We start from the raw sequence: 22,500 nt of genomic DNA, 5'->3' as shown, positions 1-22,500 counted from the left end.
TGCTCTTTCCATCTGTTACTAATACCTCTATCTTTGGTCTGTAAGTTACCTTGCCTATTCTTAATTGGCATTTCCTTACGTTTACTGTCATTGCCACTCAGTTCTCTAATCGCTTCATATGCTATTCTTTGACTTTGTCCATCATTGTTATTCATCAAAATTTCAGTTTCTGCAACTTTTCCATCCACATATCTTCTTTTATCCCTTTTTGTTAACCTTCTTAATTCCGAGTGCAAACTCCAATACTCAGCTCTTACTAACTGTAGCTCTTGTCGTTACTAAATTGCATCTCACTCCTAAGTTTAGCCTCTCCTCTTTTCTTGATCATATTCCATGTCTCCTCCAACATCCATTTCTTTCTCCTCAATTTGGGTTTCCTTCCAATAGTACACTCAGCAGTCTCATGCAAAGGCTTGCTCACATTCCCCCACAGCTCATCTACACTTCTATCCTCCTCCTCCACAGTTTCCTACACCAAAAATCTATTTCTACGTTCTAATTTAAATTCTTCCTTCTCTTTTTCCCTTCTCAAAAAATCAATGTCGTACCTGCCAACACCAGACTTTTCCCTCTACTGTCTTAGAAGTTCATACTTTATTTTTGCAATGCTGAGTTGATGGTCACTACCAATATCTGCTCCTCGTTTAACTTGCACATCTAGCAAAGAGCTTCTATGCCTCCTACTGACAGCAACATGATCAATCTGATTTTTATATATTTCCACAGGGCGACACCCAAGTTGTCTTGTGTATATCTAGATGCTGAAAGAGTGTGCCACCAATGACCAAATCATTTGCCATACAAAAACTCCCAAACCTCACTCCATTGCCACCATCTTCTGACCAACACCCATTTTGCCTATACTAGTCTCAAACCTTCCATTCGACCTTACCATAACTGCATTGAAGTCACCAACACAGACCACAACATCATGCCTAGTAACCCTTCCTATTCCTTCTTGTAACTTTTCATAAAAGGAGTCCTTCCTCTCATCTGCTGCACTATTTGTAGGCACATAACAGACAAACAGGCTGATGTTACCATGATTGGATTTAAAACTTCCATGTAATAAACGTTCATCTATGGGTTCCCATTCATATAATGCCTTATTTGCTTTACTACCCATCAATAATCCTACTCCTTCTGTCGGCCAGAAGTAAGGAAACATAAATCATCATCCAAATTCATCTTGTCTACTCCAGTTAATCTAGTCTGTGTCAGAGCACAAATATCAAGCCTGTAATTTCTAAAAACCTCAACCAGCTCATCAATTTTACCATCCTGTTTTAAAGTTCTAACAATCCAATTACCGATTTTAATAGTATTTTTCGCATTTACGAAAGAGTTTTGCCGAGATTCGGGTTGTGGCTGGGATAACCTTGTGATTCTTTGCACCCCCTGCCCATTCAATTAAGGGCTGTACGGGACGGGTCTATATCTGCTCTTTGCAAGTCCATTGAGGTTTCTCTGGCTAGATACCTTAATACGTCGCCAGTGTATTGCAGCTGCAGTAGGCAGCTAACTTGCCTGCTTGTTCACACCCGAAGGACCAAGCTATGCTACAATCAATCGCGTGTCAGCGTGCTTCCCAGCCATTTCACTCTCCAGGAGTTCATCTGCCTAAGAAAGCAACTACCCCCTTGCTCCAAAGGGCTTTTTGATCTGTGTAGGTAGAAGGCGATCTTTCCCTCACTAGCGATACATCTTGCATAGGCCACACTCACCTAAGGTGGTTTGAATTCAAAGTTTTCCTTCTCCTAGCCTTTGCCTAAAGAGGCACACGCTACAAGGCAGCAGGGACCCTAAACAGGTGCTACCACTCCGGGTCAAAGTGGACCTGGGAGCAATGGCAGATTAAAGGGTAACTCCACTTTCCCTACAAGTCTGAAAGTCCCCAATCAGAGCCTCGCCACTGGATGCAGTTTATAGTCATACCCAGGACAATAACAATAATAATAATGGTAATAATAATAATAATAATAATAATAATAATAATAATAATAATAATAATAATAATAATAATAATAATAATAATAATAATAATAATAATAATAATAATAATAATAATAATAATAATAATAATAATAATAATAATAATAATAATGATAATAATAATAATAATAATAATAATAATAATAATAATAATAATAATAATAATAATAATAATAATAATAATAATAATAATAATAATCTTTATCATAATAATAATAATAATGGTAATAATGATAATAATAATAATAATAATGATATATTAATAATAATAATAATAATAATAATAATAATAATGATAATAATAATAATAATAATAATAGTAACAACAATAATAATAGTACTACTAATAATAATAATAATCAGAAGAAGAAGAAGAAGAAGAAGAAGAAGAAGAAGAAGAAGAAGAGAAAACGATGTTGAAATGATAAGAATAATGAAAAAATAAGTATGATAACATTAAAGTCACAAAGAAAAGGGAAAATGTTTTTGAGAAAAGGAACAAAAAGGAAAAATATTGAAGCCACAGAGATACAAAGAAAAATTGATTGTATGTGACAGGAAGTTGATTAGATGTATACATGTCGAGGTACCCTGAGATAAGTGTTCGCTTAATTATTTTTTTATTAATCTGAAAAATGTTGATGTTGATGGAAAATATTTTGTAGAGCATTGATGATAATACAAGAAGTAAGATTTTGAGGTGGCAGGAAGTGAATGTGAAATAGGTCAGATGAAAATGTGGTGATTCATAAGGAAGGATAGCAAGGATATCAGAAACGCATCAGTAAAGTGCGACGAAGGAAAACTGAAGAGGTTAGAATGTGTGTATCAGTTTAGCTGCGACCGTCAGGAAATCTGAAGTTGCAGTTGCTTGTTGTAAGTAAACTGAGATGTAGCAGAGAAAAGCGATACTCGATTACATGGCACACTTATTGTGAAAATATAGCAGCAGAATAATGGTTCAAGAAAAATTTATTTGAAGATTTTTGTTATGATATTGTATAAGAGAAGAAATTGATATAATAAACTTAATTATTGAGGACAACTAAATCAGTGAAAGTATATGGTAGATATTGTAGTGTCTAGTAGTTAAGGAGGGACACACAACAATCAGTGACGTAGAATGGAGATAAGGTATGTTAGCTCAAGGGATATTAACACTGCTTACAAATTAAAAACAGATATTTGGAGGCACACATAAATGAGATGCAGAAAGCTTATAAGGTGAAACGAGGGAAAGTAATTGCTTAATAACATTACGGATGACCATACAAAAGCTAATTCATTGAAAATGTCTGATGATTTGAGAGAGAGAGAGAGAGAGAGAGAGAGAGAGAGAGAGAGAGAGAGAGAGAGAGAGAGAGAGAGATTAACTAATGTATTTCTCTGAGAGAGAGAGAGAGAGAGAGAGAGAGAGAGAGAGAGAGAGAGAGAGAGAGAGAGAGAGAGAGAGAGAGAGAGAGAGAGAGAGAGAGAGAGAGAGAGAGAGAGAGAGAGAGATGCTACATCTTTCTTTTACAATGCTGTGTAATTTCATGTCACTGTGTATTGGAAGAGCATCTGTCACTGGAATTTTACTCTATATTCTTTGTTCCATACCATGTAATAAACGAGAAAAATCAATCTTTTACCATGATTCCTCCTGGAAACGCTTGATGTATTTCTTTCGATATTGTCGCTATTAGGCTTTAACATCATTAATAATGGATCTACATGACATATTTAGGACACTATATAATGTGGTTTACTTAAGTCAAATTATCAATTCTTTCTTAGTTTTCCTCTAGTAATGAAAAAGGGAGTGGCAATTTCCCATCGCTTAAAGGCTGGTTCACATATGCCTATCTGCGACTGAAATTTTACGCATATAGAGTCTCTGACTCAAAATTTGTGCCTAGTGAGACCAAAATGTTGGTCCTGTTTGTCGATTTACGACTTTATTTACGTCGTGACGTCACGGAATAAGCTTTGAAAATGTGGTCTTCAAGTGTAGAGAAGATGTTAGAGTTGGTGAGGGAAAAGAACACATCTGGGATCCCAGAAAGGAATCAAGTCAGGTTCACATGTGCATATTTGCGACTGAAATTTTACTTAGGTAGAATTTCCGACTCATCCCTTCCAGTCGGAAAGTGTCACACGTAGCGCCAGGAAAATATCGACTAGTTGGCGCCTTGGCGGGAAGTGAATGTAAACAGACAGATGTCTTCCTCTAGTGACGATGCTGAAGTTGTGAATACGTCCCTAGCTAAGTCGAAGGAAAGAAAGGAGTGTCTGCCACACTCTAAATTAACCTACATTTCTCATAAGAAAATTACTAATCTTAAGAAGACTATGCACTATTGTGATCATATTAAATCCTGACAAGTCTTCAATCCTCACCTCCAACAACACCCTGCATTGAGGGAACAGTTCTTGTATTTCGTGCAAGTTTTTTTTTTTTTTTTTTTACTGTGCAAGATTTTTTTACCGTATAATTAATTTTTCAGGTCCTGGATGTGTTCTTTTTCCCTCACCAACTCTAACATCATATCTGGAGACCACATTTTCAAAGCTTACTCTGTGACGTCACGACATAAATAAAATAGCAAATCGACTAACATGACCAACATGTTGGTCTTGTTTTGCGACTGCTTTCTTCAGTCGCTAGGCACCGAATTTGAGTCGGAAACTCTACGTACGTAAAATTTAAGTCGGAAATTGGCACGTGTGAACCCGCCCTAACACAAACTATAATGTAAGCCACATTATAGTTTCCTAAATATGTCCTGTAGTTTCCTAAATATGTCATGTAGACCTGTTATTAACGGTGTTAGTCCAAAATAGCTACAATATTGAAAGGAATACAGCAGGACGTTTCCGGGAGAAATTACGGCAAAAAGATTACTTTTTTCTCGTTTAATATTAAGCATGCCAAGGAACAAATAGTGAAGTAAAATTTCAGTGATTGATGCTTTTCAATGCGCAGTGACATGAAATCGCACATCATTCTAAATAAAAGTTAGAGAGAGAGAGAGAGAGAGAGAGAGAGAGAGAGAGAGAGAGAGAGAGAGAGAGAGAGAGAGAGAGAGAGAGAGAGAGAGAGAGAGAGAGAGAATTTTGACATGTTAAGTCATTGCTATACCAAGAAAAATAAACCTTCAGGCCGTTTCATCTGATATACAGTTCATTTATCCTTCATTTAAGTGCATATGTCTATATCTTTATACACGCACATGTCTATATCTATAAATACACATGTATATACACATGTGTACATGATCTTGTTTAGTCATACGTTTGCCCCAAAAAACAGCTTCCCACCTCTCACCCAAGTCCACTAAAGCTGGAAAACACTATTATCTCATTTGTATGTATGATTTACCTTCTGAAACTTCGTGCCACAGTATGCCACGACTATTGCGAGTCTTTTAAGGTCACATATATGATAGGCAGCTTCCAAACATGCATGGACATGAGACGGAAAATAAGGAGCGTAACTCGGGCGTTCCATTGTATTTTCAATGGGCGGTCGGCAATGTTTTGGGTGTAAGGGGGATAGGGGCAGCAGCGGACCAATAGCGCGCTGGCTTCACTTTTGTGACGTCACGCCTCCCCCTTGTAATATAACCTCCTTGGTACAGCGGGATAGGCCACGGCCTTCGTATACAGGCCTGAGGGATGAGATGTGGCGTCAGCACAAGTAGGCCATCGCCGCGCCGCTCTGCTCATCTCTTTTCCCATAAATGTTCTATCATTTCTATGTTTTTATCGATGATCTTTTTCTTTTGTCTTACAATATAAACGTATGATGATGATATTTTACATTATTTTACCTGAACCATACATTTTACTTAGATTTTTTTATTAATTTCAAAATTTTTAGTACAGTCAGCTAAATAATAGCATAAACCCTATACACCAACACCTGTGGTGATAACGTTTATATATATATATATATATATATATATATATATATATATATATATATATATATATATATATATATATATATATCATAATACACATCCTTTAGACCAGCATGTTAAAACCACACCCTTTAGACCAGCAAGCTAAAAACATCCCCTTTAGACCAGCAAGATAAACATCCCTTTAGACCAGCAAGATAAACATACCCTTTAGACCAGCAAGATAAACATCCCTTTAGACCAGCAAGATAAACATCCCTTTAGACCAGCAAGATAAACATCCCTTTAGACCAGCAAGATAAACATCCCTTTAGACCAGCAAGATAAACATCCCCTTTAGACCAGCAAGATAAACATACCCTTTAGACCAGCAAGCTAAAAACAACCCCTTCAGACCAACAAGCTGAAAACACTCCTTTTAGACCAACAAGCTAAACCCCCTTTAGACCAGCAAGCTAAAAACACCCCTTTAAACCAGCAAGCTAAAAACACCCTCTTTAGACCCCTTTAGATGGGTTAGGTTAAGATAGGTTAGGGCAGGCTAGGGTTAGGTTATTGCCCACCTTTCTCTGTTTATCTTACCAACAATTAATTTGCATAAAAGCTGTTCTTGATTTCAAAACATTTATGTTGATCAATACATTTGTTTCATTACCTAACCTAACCTACCATAACCTACCCTTACCTATCCTAACCAAACCTAAGGTAGTACTCGAGTAGCCAAGGTTCCTTATGTTCACCTACACTAAATATATCATAAACTGATATCATCACATCATTATACAGGGTGTAACACGAGTTTCTGCGAATACTTCTAGGAGGCGAAAGAACAAGTTATTCTAAGTAAAAAAGAAATTCTATACTCATGACTTGAGGCTTTGTTTAGTCGTGGGGTGAAATTAAAGTGTGGCTGGTACGGGCGATTGTTTTATTTCGTAAAAACACCATGTCCACCTTACTGTAAGTGTGTGGTACTTTCAACAGAGATTTTTTGTCTGTCAAAATCATGCAGTACCATCGAGATTTATTTACCGTCAATCTTGGTGTGAAATTCCGAACAGCTGATCTGCTGCTAGCCTCCCTCAGGCAGGCAAGGTGTCCCCGTATAGCCTATTACTTTATTTGTCAGTAATTACAGACATTCTAACACGGTGTCAGATTTATCTGTAAATTACCTCTCAGTCAATACTACTCGTCTCATTGCAGAATATTGCTATACCCCAAAACTTGTAGAAATGATAGCGAGTTATGCAGTTTGTTCGATGGTGAAAAGTAGTGGGTTATTCAATCATTTCTGCAAATTTGTGGGTGTTACAGTATCCCATGATCAGACAAGTGGTATTACAGATTAGGGAATTTACCGGTAAACATTACACAATGTTAACATGTCTGTAATTAGTGACAAATAAAATAAAAGGCTACCCACCTCCCCCTGGCAGGAAGGCGGTAGTGAGGCTATCTAGCAGAAAATTAGCTGTTTGAAATTTCACGTTAAGACGGTGACGGTAAATAAATTTTGATTGTGCTGTGATTTTCCAAAGGAAGAAAATATATACAAAATGCCACACACTTACAGTAAGGTGGAGTAAGTTGATATAGTGTTTCTATAACATAAAACACCCGACCGGCCCAGCCGGTGTAACAGTCACCCCGCCACATGCACTTGAATTTCACCCCACGACTAAACAAACTTGTACTTTCACCTCTAGAAGTATTCGCAGAAACTCGTGTTACACCCTGTATTACAATGTGGATAAAACTATACTAGTTGTATACAATAAACATTGGTTTAGTTTACTTACCTTGGTGTTTTTGGTTGGGGTAGAGTCTGCTTGCTTGATAGCATGAAGCCAAGCCCGCGCAAGCTTCTCTTCTTTTGGGAATGAAAATAAGCACACCTTTGGCCCACTTTTGTAATTCCCTTTACATAAAGGAACGCAACATTTGTAAGGCATGGCAGAAGGCCTAGTGAGTACACCAAAACCACTTAAAACAAGACCACAGCGGAGTTCCAAAACACTCCCGACACACCCAGTAGACGCGGATGGCCTACTCGCACTGACGTCCAGGGTGACCAGTGGCAAATTTCGAATTTCCCAAGAGTGACTCCGAAAACAATCCAAGATCGACCAAAATTTCCCAAGATTTAAAGAAGACAATAATTAACACAATTTTACTGATATAAGATGACATCTTACCTTTCAGTATTACTGCAGGTATACACGAGTTGGGAGTTCGTCTACTTCGCCCTCAATGGCATCCTCCACAGCTGGATGCAGTGTTGCCACCCTCTCCTCTTTGCCTTGCCGTTCTCGCTCAGCACACCTTCGGTAACACTGCCCACTTTTTACGTCTTTGATGAGGGATGTTGATGGTTGCCATTGATAGCATGGTACCTCCTGACGGCTGATCGCTTGTTTAGCAAGGAGTCTGTTTGACGTGGTGGACACGCCAAGCCTGTTTGTTTGTTTTGTTTTATCATATTCAGCTGCGAAAATACCCGCTCCACACATGCAGATGAATGAGGCAGAGCTAGCAGGCCGCACATGAATTTTGACAAACAGGCAAATCTCGGCTCGTTGTTCCCATCCTTCACTGATTTTAGTTCACTCCAGAAAGCAGTTGCCTTCTCGTTAAGATTCTTCAGTGCTTCTTTTGCATATAGCAAATCCTTCCACTGATCCTGCAGGGCGTCCAACTCATCCTCTTTCACAAGCGATGGAAATTGTAGTGCTAGTTTTAAGATGTCACTGGAGTTCCTCTTGGGTGATAAAGATTCTTTCGGTTCGATGATTCTTAACAAGCAAAGCACACTGTCGCTATGAAAAGAGAATCTTTTTTTCATTTGTAGGCACAGTTCTACCAGGAACTTTCGGCAGTCGAGACGAAACCTTCTTTCCTGATCTCCCAAAGGTTCCTTGATTAGCAATGCAGCACACCTGCCACCAAGGTTAATTTCACTGATCTCTTTGTACAAAGAATCATTTCCTGGGTTAATGAGAGATAACTCTTTGTTGGCTACCACTTCATCACGAACAAACATTCCCATGATACTCCTGTACTCAACGGAAACTGTTGTAAAAAGTGATGCAAGTCTGAAATATTCAGACTGGAATTCCAAATTCATTCTGTCCACTTTAGGGAGGATATAGTTCAAGAACAGCAGCATATGCTTGGTTCCAGGAGTAATCATGTTCTTGTATATCATGGCAGCTCCATCATCATTTTTCTTTGCTTCACTTTGAAAAAAGCTGCAGTGCTTCCCACTGCTCTAGTATTCTGGCTATGACTTCTGATCTTGAAAGCCAACGAGTCTCTGATAATTTTAGCATTTTGTGCTTTGGAGCATGAACAATGTCCTGGATCATTTTCAAGTCATTTTGACGCTTACTACTGCGTGCAAAATAGCAGCATACATTTCTTACAAATGTTTCGAGCCATGATGGTAAGTGTTTGCTAGCATGGCTTGAACACAGAGCAAAGGAATGGCAGACACATCCCAGTATGAATACAGATGGACAGTCCTTTTAAGGAGTGCCTGAAATCCTTTGTTGGCCCCAGCATAGTGGAACAGTTGTCACTAGAGAATCCAATAATGTTTTCCATAGGTATGCCTTTACATTTAAGCAGTTCTTTCACTGACTTATAGAGTCCTTCTGCAGTTCCGTTTTCTACTTCAACAATATCCAGTAGTGCGTCAGTAACTTTACACTTTTGTTCATCATAAAATCGCACCATCACCGCAAGTACTTGCGATACAGATACATCAGTACATTCATCTATTATCAGAGAAAACCAGTTTTCACTGCAAGCTTTTGCTACCCACTGTTTCTCTTCCCATGCAATGCCGTCTTGCATCACATACGAAATTTTTGTTCTCTTTGCTTTCAAACTACGAGCCACTTCACATTTGGGAAACATTTGTTTCATGGTTTCTACCAGATGATCAACTTGCCTGAAGGGCACTCCATGTTCAGCTACATATGCTGCCAACAGAAGTTCTGCTTTGGAAACTTCATCATCTAGAATTCTAGATCGTCTTCCACTGGTTTCTTTTTCAGATATGACTGAATTCCAATAGCACTTCTCTTAGCATTGTAGTTTTTCACGTGCTTTGCAGAAGCTTTATGTTGCATGAGAGAGGACTTGTTACAGTTTTTCAACTTGAAGTCACAAACACTGCAGACAGCTGCACATTTATCATTTGGATCTGGTTTCACCCAGTCTTTAAGTTCAGGATTTTTAAGCCATTCTGCATTAAAAGCCTGCTGGTACCATGTTTTCTTCTTTTTAGGGGGAGTACTGTATCCACTCCCTCCTGGTACAGGATCATCGTTGTCACTCATGATGCACCACAAAAAGGGATAACAAAACCCCACACAGAGCGTACGCAAGGTAAAATTTAAGCCTTGAATCGTGAGCCCCGCGAGAACTATTCCGCAAGAGGAACTAGTGATGACTGATGACTGATGCCGCCACGGGCCCACGGCTGACCGCGCCGTCCACTGTGCGGCTGAACGTGTCCTGTACAGGAAGTATACAAGACCGCCGTACGGTATACATACGTGTCTCTGACTGTTACGCTGCCCCGTTCGGGTCTGATTCAGATCTGAACTTGTCCTGCACACGTAATATGCAATCTGTTTAGACCTTTCCTAAGTATGTTTGTGATTCTTTACTTAAAAAAATACATTCAAAAGTAGCTGTTACAACAATATGAGCCATATAGACTTAAATTTGTTCTGAGACAATATAATGCTCTCTCTCTCTCTCTCTCTCTCTCTCTCTCTCTCTCTCTCTCTCTCTCTCTCTCTCTCTCTCCAACCATCAAGATTGATATGACATATACAGACATTAAAATTTAATCCAAGATTTACGGCATTTCTGCAAAAAATTCCCAAGATCCCAAGGCGAAGTTTGAAATCCCAAGATCTTGGGAAATTTCCCAAGTCCTGGTCACCCTGCTGACGTCACGGCCGCGTGACGTCACATCCATCAGGCCTGTATGAGAAGGCCGTGGATAGGCGCGCGGCGTCTGCTTCAATATAACCTCCTTGGTACTACCTCATGAGTCGGTTCCGGGAGCGCAAAAACGGTCAACAAACCCCGTTGTTCTACCGTTTGCTCGTAATAGTGGATTATAATCGCTTACAGACGATGAAGTGACGGTTATGTATTGCATTCTGAAACGCGACCCTAACCTTCTTGGTGGGTTAGCATCGTCTCGCGGTACACAGCATGGAGTCGTCTCTCAACATTATATTACAATGTATCTACTGATTTTCCATTCTTTTACTTCTTCCAGCATTTTTCTGTTGTTATATATTTTGCTATGGTATTTCTTGATATTTACTTGAGTTTATACGATTGACATCATTATATAGAGGTGTACCAAGCCTTTTTCATTTTTAGAGACTTTAATACAGCACAAAATCTTAGCACACATTTCTCCTCACCTCTACAGAGCATTTTCTTTATGAGAAATAAAAGAAAATTTGCGGCTGAAATCGAAATACCCCGAGAGTGTTGTACTGCTTCCATCACTGTATACCTAAGCCGTGTCTTGCCATAGTCTGAACATGGTATGCCTTTAGAGTAAAAATAACTTGTCAGGATGATCACTGTCCATTTATTAGGTCTCTGTTAGACTTATGGGACGCCGAAAACATCTATGCAGAACGAATTGATTGGCAGTAACTATTAGCAGATTTCATTTGATTTCCAAGTTATGAAAATAAACTCATTTACGGGGCTTCATATGCTCATGATTTCTTACAGTCTACTTCCTAGCCTAGAAGAAAAAAAATATCATACTAACTTTGAGTTATCAAATTGGGTAACAAAAGTAATTTTCGTCCAAGAATAGAGATAATAATTATAAAAGAAACACGAAGGGGAAGGTGGGGTAAGACGGACCACTTAACAAAGTATTGAGTCTAGAAACCACATTTCTATGATATTTGAGGGTTTATGAGTTTGTGGTGGTGCTTTGAGATGTTATCTTCGAAGTCCACACCCGGGTCACGGTTTTTGAAGGAAAACAATGAAGCACAAGAATTTACAAAATAATAATTTTCTTAGGCCCAAAATAAAATGATGGGGTAAGACTGACCCCCAGGGGTCCATCTTACCCCGCAAACTGAACATGAAGAAACAAATCCTTATTGGCATAAATCACAGATAAAAGAAACTCTTCCTCGTCATCGTCATAGCCCTTCACATTTCTCATGAGCCAAATCTATTGGTACAAATCAAACAAAAAAAAGAAAAAAAAATCCTTAATTATCTCATCTATCTCTGCACAACTTGATGACATAAATCACACAAAAACTTCTTCCTCAGCATCATCATCATCATCATCATCATCTTTTCCTGCACATTGCTCATGAGCCCAGCTTTTGCAATTAGCACAACAAACCCACTCTTCCCCTCTCATGGGGTCCATCTTACTCCATTAGTAAACATTAAAATATCGAGATGTTTACCAAAGTATCTATGTTTAATATACCAATTTATGGCATCTATATATCATGTATACACTTATGGGCATGTATAACATAAGTACTAAATCATTATGATAATTTTTTTCAGTATAAAACAAGCAGTGTCTTACCTTGTGCGTATAACATCAGCACTGCATAAAATGACAAATATTTCCCTCTGAATCGCAAGGAAAACTTAGCGTGCCTACTGGTAGTGATGGTGTCATTGTTGGGAGACGTGAAGGACATCCAAGAGTAAAATTTTGAAACTCGCCCTTTATACTTGGATTTAGAAGGGGGTTTCCGTCTTACCCCATGGGTCCGTCTTACCCCACCTTCCCCTACAATGCATAACTATAACCTTAATTTTACTATTAAGGCGTTTATGCTGTAGATATGTATTTAAAAGTACTGAAGCTATTTTAATGTACCGCTACGTAACAATAGAATATCCAAAAACATACGATATCCAGTTGACCAATTTTCTATAAAAGGATATCTGATGAATCTGGCAATCGAACGGGGTTTGGATCCTCTCCTATTAATGCAAGATACCACTAATTTGTTAGTGGCACGCTTGTATATGTAGGACACACACATACACACAAACACACACACACACAAGCAAGAGGTGGGAAATGGAATTTAATCTGAGCAAAAGTCATGTGATGGAGATGGGGAAGAGTGGAAGACGGCCAAGAGGGTCATATAAGATGGGTGAAGAAGTAGTGTTGAAAAAGGTGGAAAAGGAAAAGGATTTGGGAGTGATAATACAAGACCATGGGCAGTTTGAGGCTCATATTGATAAGATGTTTGGAGAAACGTATAATTTGATAAGAAATATTGGATTAGCCTTTCATTATATGGATAAAGATATGATGAAGAAATTAATTAGTACGGTAATTAGACCAAGATTGGAATATGCTGGAGTGGTTTGGTCCCCTTATAAAAAGAAGCATATAAGGAAGTTGGAGAGATTGCAGAGAATGGCAACAAAAATGGTACCGAGTTGGCAGAAATGACCTATGAGGAGAGATTAAAAGAAATGAATTTGCTTACCTTGGAACAAAGAAGAGAAAGAGGAGATTTAATACAGGTTTATAAACTGTTGAACGGACTGGATGAAGTGGATAATGAGCAAATGATGTTGAGAGAGGAAAACTTAAATAGAACTACGAGATCACATAGTAAAAAGATAGCCAAGGGAATATGCTTGAAGGATGTGAAGAAATATAGTTTCCCACAAAGATGTGTGGAGGTGTGGAATGGTTTGAGTGAGGAGGTGGTGTCAGCGAGGAGTGTGCATAGTTTTAAAGGAAAGTTGGATGTGTGTAGATATGGAGACGGGGCCACACGAGTATGATACCCAGGCCCTGTAAAATTACAACTAGGTGAATACAACTAGGTGAATACACACACACACACACACACACACACACACACACACACACACACACACACACACACACACACAAGAACAACTAAAAGAAAGAGATGAAAATATGACAAACAAAATGATAGGAGTCCTCAAGACAAAAGAAAATCTAGTTAGAGAAATTGCAGAAAAAAAGTGTAATCGTATTTGGACTAAAAGAAAAAAATATAAAATATAGACCAAGAAGAGAAAAGAAGAAATGAAATCAGTCAAAGACCTACTGAAGAATCTAAACGACGAAGATAGGCAGAACTTGGAAGAGGAAGTAGAAGAAATAAACAGAATGGGACCATATCAAGAAGGAAAAACGAGACCAATTAAGATACTACTAAAATCACAAGCAGCAACAGAAGAAATATTATATAGAACAACTAAACTCAGAGAAACAGGTTGCAAGGATATATATATATATATATATATATATATATATATATATATATATATATATATATATATATATATATATATATAAAAAGAAAAATAGAAATGAGGAAGAATAAAAGATACAATGAACTGGCAGCAGCAGTAAGGAAAAAAATAATGAAAGGTCAGAAGGAAAAAAAAGGCATTTTTGGAGAATTCTAGGAGACAGGATAAGGAAATGGTATATAAAAGAGAAGGAAGAGAAAAAGTGGAACAAGTTTAACTAAAATGATAAAGGCAAGAGACTAAAAATGATGTATACGAACATAGACGGGTTTTATCAAGTAAATTAGAATTAAGAGATTACATAAATAAAGAAAATCCAGATATTGTATGCCTGGCTGAAACAAAACTAAATGAGGCAATCAAAATAGACTTGGATAATAGGTATAATGAATGGAGAAGAGAGAGTGGGTAAAGGAGGAGGAGGAGTCATGATTATGTTAAGGAAGGAGATAGTGATAAACCAAGTGGAATGTGGCGAAGGAAAAGCAGAAGTATTGTATGTTAAGATGCATATTAATAAAAAAGAGTTAACAATCATTGTAACATATGTGCCACCAAAAACAAATTCATGGACCAATCAAGAATATAAAGACATGATAGATGACACAATAAGGAGTCTAATGAGAATCGTTAAAGAAAGGAGAAAAGTGATATTAGTAGGAGATTTCAACTGTAAAGAAGTGGACTGGGAAAATTATGAAAGTGGTATGGGGGAAGAAGCCTGCGGGGAAAAGATTCTTGAACCTAATGATAGACAATATGATGGACCAGAGAGTAAAGGAATGCACAAGATTCAGAGGAAACGACGAGCCGGCGAGATTGGACCTAGTTTTTGTATACAAATGAACTATGATTATAAGATATAAGTGCCCATTGGGAAAGAGTGCCCATGTGATATTAGAAATGGATATAGAAGAGGGAAAGGAAGATAGAGACGATTCATACAAAGGAGACCGATTAAATTACAGAAAGGCTGATATTGAGAATCTCAAAAACTACTTCAAATACGTTAACTGGCAGGAGATGGAAAACTCAGAGACAGTGCAAGAAAAGTATAACTTATTTTTGGAAATATACAAAACAGGAGTCAGGGAATATGTCCCAAAATATACGTAGACCTAAGGAAGAAGGAAAGAAAGATTGGTTTAACGCAAGGTGTGCTAGGGCAAAGGAGAAAAGAGATGGAGCATGGAAAAGGTGGAGGAGAAATAGAAATCCAGTAAATAAGGAAAACTTCAAGGCAGCGAGAAATGAATATGTTAAGGTGAGGAAGGAAGAGGAAAAGAACTATGAAAAGGACATTGTCGAAAAATGTAAGGAGCAACCAAAATTGTTCTATAGATTCATAAATGGAAAAATTAGGCAAAAAGAAACAATAGAAAGGTTAAAAGGAGAGAACGGGATGGTGGAAGACCCAAAAAGTATGGCAGAACTATTAAATAATAAATTCCAGGAGGTCTTTACTAAGGAATCCAAATTTGAAAGGCCACAGGGTAATAGAGACTGTCTATATGAAAGAGATTAAAGTAACCAAGCTTGAAATAAAAGAGTTAATGAAGGAACTGGATGAAGAGAAGGCAATGGGACCGGATGAAGTCTCAGGCAGAATACTGAAAGAATGTAGGGAAGAACTAGCAAGTCCTATATACAACATCATAAAATGCTCAATAGAAAATGGAACAGTACCAGTAGAATGGAAAAGAGCTGAGGTGGTTCCCATATATAAGAGCGGAAGGAAGAAGAACCTTTAAATTACAGACCGGTATCACTAACTAGTGTAATATGCAAGATGTGTGAAAGAATAATAAAGAAACAATGGATCGAGTTCCTTGAAGACAACAAATTAATATCAAATAGCTAATTTGGTTTTAAAAAAAACGGTCGTGTGTAACTAATTTATTGAGTTTCTATTCTAGAATAGTTGATAGAGTACAAGAGAGAGAGGATGGGTTGACTGTATTTATTTGGATTTAAAAAAGGCGTTTGACAAAGTGCCACATGCAAGATTACTGTGGAAGTTAGAGGAGAAGGGTGGCTTAAAAGGAAGCACATTGAGATGGATAGAAAATTATTTGAGGGGGAGAGAAATAAGGACGGTAGTTAAAGATATGAAGTCCAAGTGGAGAGCAGTAGAAAGCGGAGTGCCACAGGGTCAGTATTGGCACCAATACTTTTCCTCATTTATATTAACGACATGCCAGAAGGAGTGAACAGCTACATAAATCTGTTTGCGGATGATACGAAACTGTGCAGAGTTATAAAGCAAAAAGAGGATTGTGAAATACTGCAAGAAGACCTAAATAAGATCTGGGAATGGAGTAAAAGTGGGAAATGGAATTCAATGTGAACAAAAGCCATGTCATGGAAATGGGAAAGAGTGAAAGACGACCCGTGGGAATCTATAAGATGGGAGATGGAGTAGAACTGGAGAAAGTAAAAAGGAAAAGGACTTAGGAGTGACGATGGAAGAAAACAATCAACCAGTAAGCCATATTGATAGAATTTTCAGAGAAACATATAATTTGCTAACTAAGGAATATTGGAGTAGCATTTCACTACATGGACAAAGAAATTATGAAGAAATTGATAAGTACTATAATAAGACCCAGATTGGAATATGCAGGAGTAGTGTGGACCCTCATAAAAGAAACACATAAGGAAGTTGGAGAGACTACAAAAAATGGCTACAAGAATGGTTCCAGAATTTGAAGGGATGACATATGAGGAGAGACTAAAGGCTATGGATCTACCAATCCTGGAACAGAGAAGGGAGAGAGGGGATCTGATACAAGTTTATAAATTAATCAACGGAATGGACCAAGTGGGTAATGAGAAACTGATCTTGAGAGAAGAATATGACATTCGAAGCACAAGATCGCATAGTAAAAAATTGAGAAAGGGAAGATGTCTGAGAGATGTTAAAAAATATAGTTTCCCACAAAGATGTGTTGAGACGTGGAACAGTTTGAGTGACACACACACACACACACACACACACACACACACACACACACACACACACACACACACACACACACACACACACGTCATGTGTGTAGAGCTCTCTGACTTTACTTCATAGCACACTTTTATGAGAAGTGCTCCCAGTACTTGAGTTAATTGATAAGCAGCAAGCATGTGGCATATTTCACTGTATATGAAAGTACAATGGAGTTGTTAATCTAAGTTTTAGTGCGGGTCACCCTTGCCGTCACCTACGGTTCATTAAGTCCCGGAAGCGACGAGCACCCTTTTCGCAGTACTTTTCTGTGTATCTGTCACCTCCTTCCTGCAACAATAAACGAATGAAGTTGCTGTTATCAATTACATTTCTAGCTTCAAAGGTGCATACATAGGTATTCTAATATGCAACTTTATACCTTTTGTTCATCGTACGTACATGTCATTATTGCACCCATTAATAAACACACTTTCCTTATCTTATGACTATGAATGGTTTTAGATTGACTTGTGATGCATAACCAAGAAGGAATAGCAAACCTTCTTGACAGATGAATACTTAAAACTTTGCGTATCAATCCAAACCACAGTCCCGTTCTTTCCTCTCCTTTAAACCAGTGGTTCCCAACCTGTGATACGTGTACCACAAACTAGTGGTGCGCGGAGGCATTCTAGGTGGTACAGTACATGAACACTTTCGGGATCATATGCGATTTTCAGTTGAATTAAATTAATTCCTTCCTAAGGAAAAAAAATAATTATTGCCTTATAGATGATAATCTGGCATCGATCAGTTGGTGGAGAAGAAACCGATGCATCCCTCTCATTAAAATGAGTTGTGTTCCTTGTTAATTAATTTATACGCTCTACTTATGAATAAATTTATATTTGCTGCAGCTGAGCTTTTCTGGAATCAGTTGGTACGTGGGTACTGTACGGGATCTCCAAGTGATGCTTGCTTTGGAAAAGTTTGGGAACCACTGCAGTTTAAACGAAGGTATAAACTCTCATACAAATACTAACTCCCTTACTCCTGGGCTATCCAAGCTACATCTATCATCTACCCTAGTGCTTGTCTTTCTCAATTATCCTAAACCTCTTTCACTCCACTCTTTGAGTTTGCCTCCTGACCCTGATTCTGAAGATCACCCTGGCCAACAGTCTGACAAAGCTGTTAGGCAAGTTGTGCTTTCTTCTCTTGAGAACTAAACACTCCACGCGGTGCCAAGCCTGACTGTTTTCGCGGCATTCATCACTGCAGTACCACACCACCCTGCAACCTCCGCACGGATGCAGGATGCGCTCCCTGTGTAAAGGAAATTGAGGCGAAAAATTACGACATCCCTGTACATGTAGAAGTAAATTCGGAAGAAAAAAGATAGAAAAGTTAATATGACAGACCACTCAGGATTTACAGCAACCAGGAATTTCATGTTAAGTATATTTAGGTAAAGTTAATCTGCAACAAACAAATCATATCACAAAAAGCACAAAGAGATGTAAAGGATTTGTCACACACATATAGACTATATGATGTGAATAAATCTGATAAATCACATAGAAATAAGACACATAATGTACATAAGAGAATTACTAAACACTTGAATAAACCTGGCAAACTACATCGAAGTAAAGTATAGATTATCACTCACCAGTAGAAAGAAATTGGACGAATTACAATGTAAACAGTGTACTTTGTTGATGTATAAGGAATTCACTACACGCCTAGTTATATACAAAAGATAGACCACTGCTACTTTATAATTAGTTCGTTAATTCGAGGTAACTAAGTGGTAGGATTCTAATGAAACAAATATCTAAACTGGCATAAAAGTGAGTTTTAAGAATTACCACACCATATAAGGACGTAATAAATCAGAGGGAGGGGGGGGGTTAAAAAGGCTTCTGTGAATCAAGCTTTATTACACTCACTAAAATTCCTCTCACTTCAACGAGAACATGCTCACAAGTACACTCTGATTCACTCTTCTCTTTCTGTTCTTTCCTTTTATTGCCTCTCAATTTGGCGCACCTTTAGATCACACACACACACACACACACACACACACACACACACACACACACACACCGCGTAGTGTAGTGGTTAGCACGCTCGACTCACACTCGAGAGGGTCCGGGTTCGAGTCCCGGAGGCGGCGAGGCAAATGGGCAAGCCTCTTAATGTGTGGCTCCTGTTCACCTAGCAATAAATAGGTACGGGATGTAACTCGAGGGGTTGTGGCCTCGCTTTCCCGGTGTGTGGAGTGTGTTGTGGTCTCAGTCCTAACCGAAGATCGGTCTATGAGCTCTGAGCTCGCTCCGTAATGGGAAAGACTGGCTGGGTGACCAGCAGGCGACCGAGGTGAATTACACACACACACACACACACACACACACACACACACACACACACACACACACACACACACACACATACACCAGAATTTAAAGGGATGGCATATGAGGAGAGACTAAAGGCAATGGATCTACCAACCTTGGAGCAGAGAAGAGAGAGAGGGGATCTGATACAAGTTTATAAATTGATTAACGGAATGGATGAAGTGGATAATGAGAAACTGATCCTGAGAGAAGAATATGACTTTAGAAGCACAAGATCGCATAGTAAGAAACTAAGGAAGGGACGATGTCTGAGAGATGTTAAAAAATTTAGTTTCCCGCAAAGATGTGTTGAGACTTGGAACAGTTTGAGTGAGGAAGTGGTATCAGCAAAGAGTGTACATAGTTTTAAAGAAAAATTGGATAAGTGTAGATATGGAGACGGGACCACACGAGCATAAAGCCAAGGCCCTGTAAAACTACAACTAGGTAGGTAAATACATCTAGCTCAACACTGCTTCACTGGCTGCCGCTCAGATACACCCTTTCACATCTTAAAATAACCTGATGCTTATCTATCTCCTGTAAACAATTTCACATATGTCATGTACAACAAGAATATCATCAGTAATTCAAAGAAGAAAAAAAAAAAACACTATACAATGGAAGACTAAAGCTGTTATGAGCGAAGGCTAACACGAACCTCGAATACTCGTACCAGTAGTTTTATTCGACATATACGACAGATGAAGAAGGTTGCATTTAGAATTAAGAGATTGTTTTTCCTCCATAGTGCACCTGCTCCTCCTTACAGAGAACCGGGCTAGGTTGTCTGGTGGGCATCGGGCCAAGGTTTGCTTTACCGTACTAGTTCGTATACAAAAATAAACTCAAGGATGAGTCAAGGCATGAATATAGAAGTACTTACTTTAATCTCTAAATAGCATGTGATTCTCCTTTCAAATAGCTTGCTCTTGGTGACAATGATAGACAGGTGTGTGTGTGTGTGTGTGTGTGTGTGTGTGTGTGTGTGTGTGTGTGTGTGTGTGCACGGTCGTGTGCTGGTCACCAAGCCAGCCATCCCCCATTACGAAGCGAGCTCAGAGCTCATAGACCGATCTTCGGGTAGGACTGAAACTATACAACACTCCACACACCGGAAAAAAAGGCCACAACCCCTCGAATTATATCCCGTACCTATTTACTGCTAGGTGGACAGGTGTTACACACATCAAGAGGCTCGCAAATTTGCCTCGCGGCGTCAGGGACTCGAACCCCGGCCCTTTCAGTTGAGCCGTGTGCTAACCACTACACTATGCGATGTGTTTGTGTGTGTGTGTGTGTGTGTGTGTGTGTGTGTGTGTGTGTATTTACCTAGTTGTATTTACCTAGTTGTAGTTTTACAGGGCCTGGGCTTTATGCTCGTGTGGCCCCGTCTCCATATCTACACTTATCCAATTTTTCTTTAAATCTATGAACACTCGTTACTGACACCATTTCCTCACTCAAACTGTTCCAAGTCTCAACACATCTTTGCGGGAAACTAAATTTTTTAACATCTCTCAGACATCTTCCCTTCCTCAGTTTCTTACTATGCGATCTTGTGCTTCTAATGTCACATTCTTCTCTCAGGATTAGTTTCTCATTATCCACTTGATCCATTCCGTTAATCAATTTATAAACTTGTATCAGATCCCTCTCTCTCTCTGTTCCAAGGTTGGTAGATCCATAGCCTTTAGTCTCTCCTCATATGTCATCCCTTTAAATTCTGGAACCATTCTTGTAGCCATTTTTGTAGTCTCTCAATTTTCTTATGTGTTTCTTTTATGGGGGTCCACACAACTCCTGCATATTCCAATCTAGGTCTTATTTTAGTACTTATCAATTTCTTCATCATTTCTTTGTCCATATAGTGAAATGCTAATCCAATATTCCTTAGCAAATTATACGTCTCTCTGAAAATTCTATCAATATGGCTTACCGGTTGATTGTTTTCTTCCATTGTCACTCCCAAGTCCTTTTCCTTTTTTACTTTTTCTAGTTCTACTCCATCTCCCATCTTATAGATTCCCACTGGTCGTCTTTCACTTTTCCCATTTCCATGACATGGCTTTTGTCCACATTGAATTCCATCTCCCATTTTTTGCTCCATTTCCAGATCTTGTTTAAGTCTTCCTGTAGTATTTCACAATCCTCTTTTTGTTTAATGACTCTGCACAGTTTCGCATCGTCCGCAAACAGATTTATGTAGCTGTTCACTCCTCTGGCATGTCATTTATATATACGAGAAAAAGTATTGGTGCCAATACTGACCCCTGTGGCACTCCGCTGTCTACTGTTCTCCACTTGGACTTCATATCTTTAACTATCGTCCTTATTTCTCTCCCTTAAGTAATTTTCATCCATCTCAATGTGCTTCCTTTTAAGCCACCCTTCTCCTCTAACTTCCATAGTAATCTTTCATGTGGCACTTTATCAAACGCCTTTTTAAATCTAAATAAATACAGTCAACCCATCCTCTCTCTCTTGTACTTTATCAACTATTCTAGAGTAGAAACTCAATAAATTTGTTACACATGACCGACCTTTTCTAAAACCAAATTGGCTATTTGATAATAATTTGTTGTCTTCAAGAAACTCGATCCATTGTTTCTTTATTATTCTTTCACACATCTTGCATATTACACTAGTTACATATGTAATTTAAAGGTTCTTCTCTTATATATGGGAACCACCTCAGCTCTTTTCCACTCCACTGGCACTGTTCCATTTTCTATTGAGCATTTTATGATGTTGTATATAGGACTTGCTAGTTCTTCCCTACATTCTTTCAGTATTCTGCCTGAGACTTCATCCGGTCCCATTGCCTTTTCCTCATCCAGTTCCGTCATCAACTTTTTTATTTCAAGCTTGGTTACTTTAATCTCTTTCATATGGACAGTCTATTACCCTGTGGTCT

At 38.5% G+C, this 22,500-nt stretch overlaps 1 protein-coding gene across 2 annotated transcripts in view; it reads right to left on the bottom strand.

Annotated features, from left to right (window-relative positions):
- Window positions 1-22,500, bottom strand: part of LOC123516285 (histone-lysine N-methyltransferase SMYD3-like) — a 107,609-nt gene that overhangs the window by 80,225 nt on the left and 4,884 nt on the right. For both annotated transcript variants that reach the window (XM_045275547.1, XM_045275549.1), the window contains exons 2-3: window positions 18,336-18,510; window positions 17,463-17,532 (exon numbers count right to left, since the gene is read on the bottom strand). In XM_045275547.1, coding sequence (XP_045131482.1) covers window positions 17,463-17,532; window positions 18,336-18,510 — 245 coding nt within the window. The remainder of the gene's footprint in view (window positions 1-17,462; window positions 17,533-18,335; window positions 18,511-22,500) is intronic.

The sequence above is a fragment of the Portunus trituberculatus genome, chromosome 40 (genome assembly GCF_017591435.1).
Source record: "Portunus trituberculatus isolate SZX2019 chromosome 40, ASM1759143v1, whole genome shotgun sequence".
NCBI classification, from domain to species: domain Eukaryota; kingdom Metazoa; phylum Arthropoda; class Malacostraca; order Decapoda; family Portunidae; genus Portunus; species Portunus trituberculatus.
This window is presented reverse-complemented; position numbering and strand designations above follow the sequence as displayed.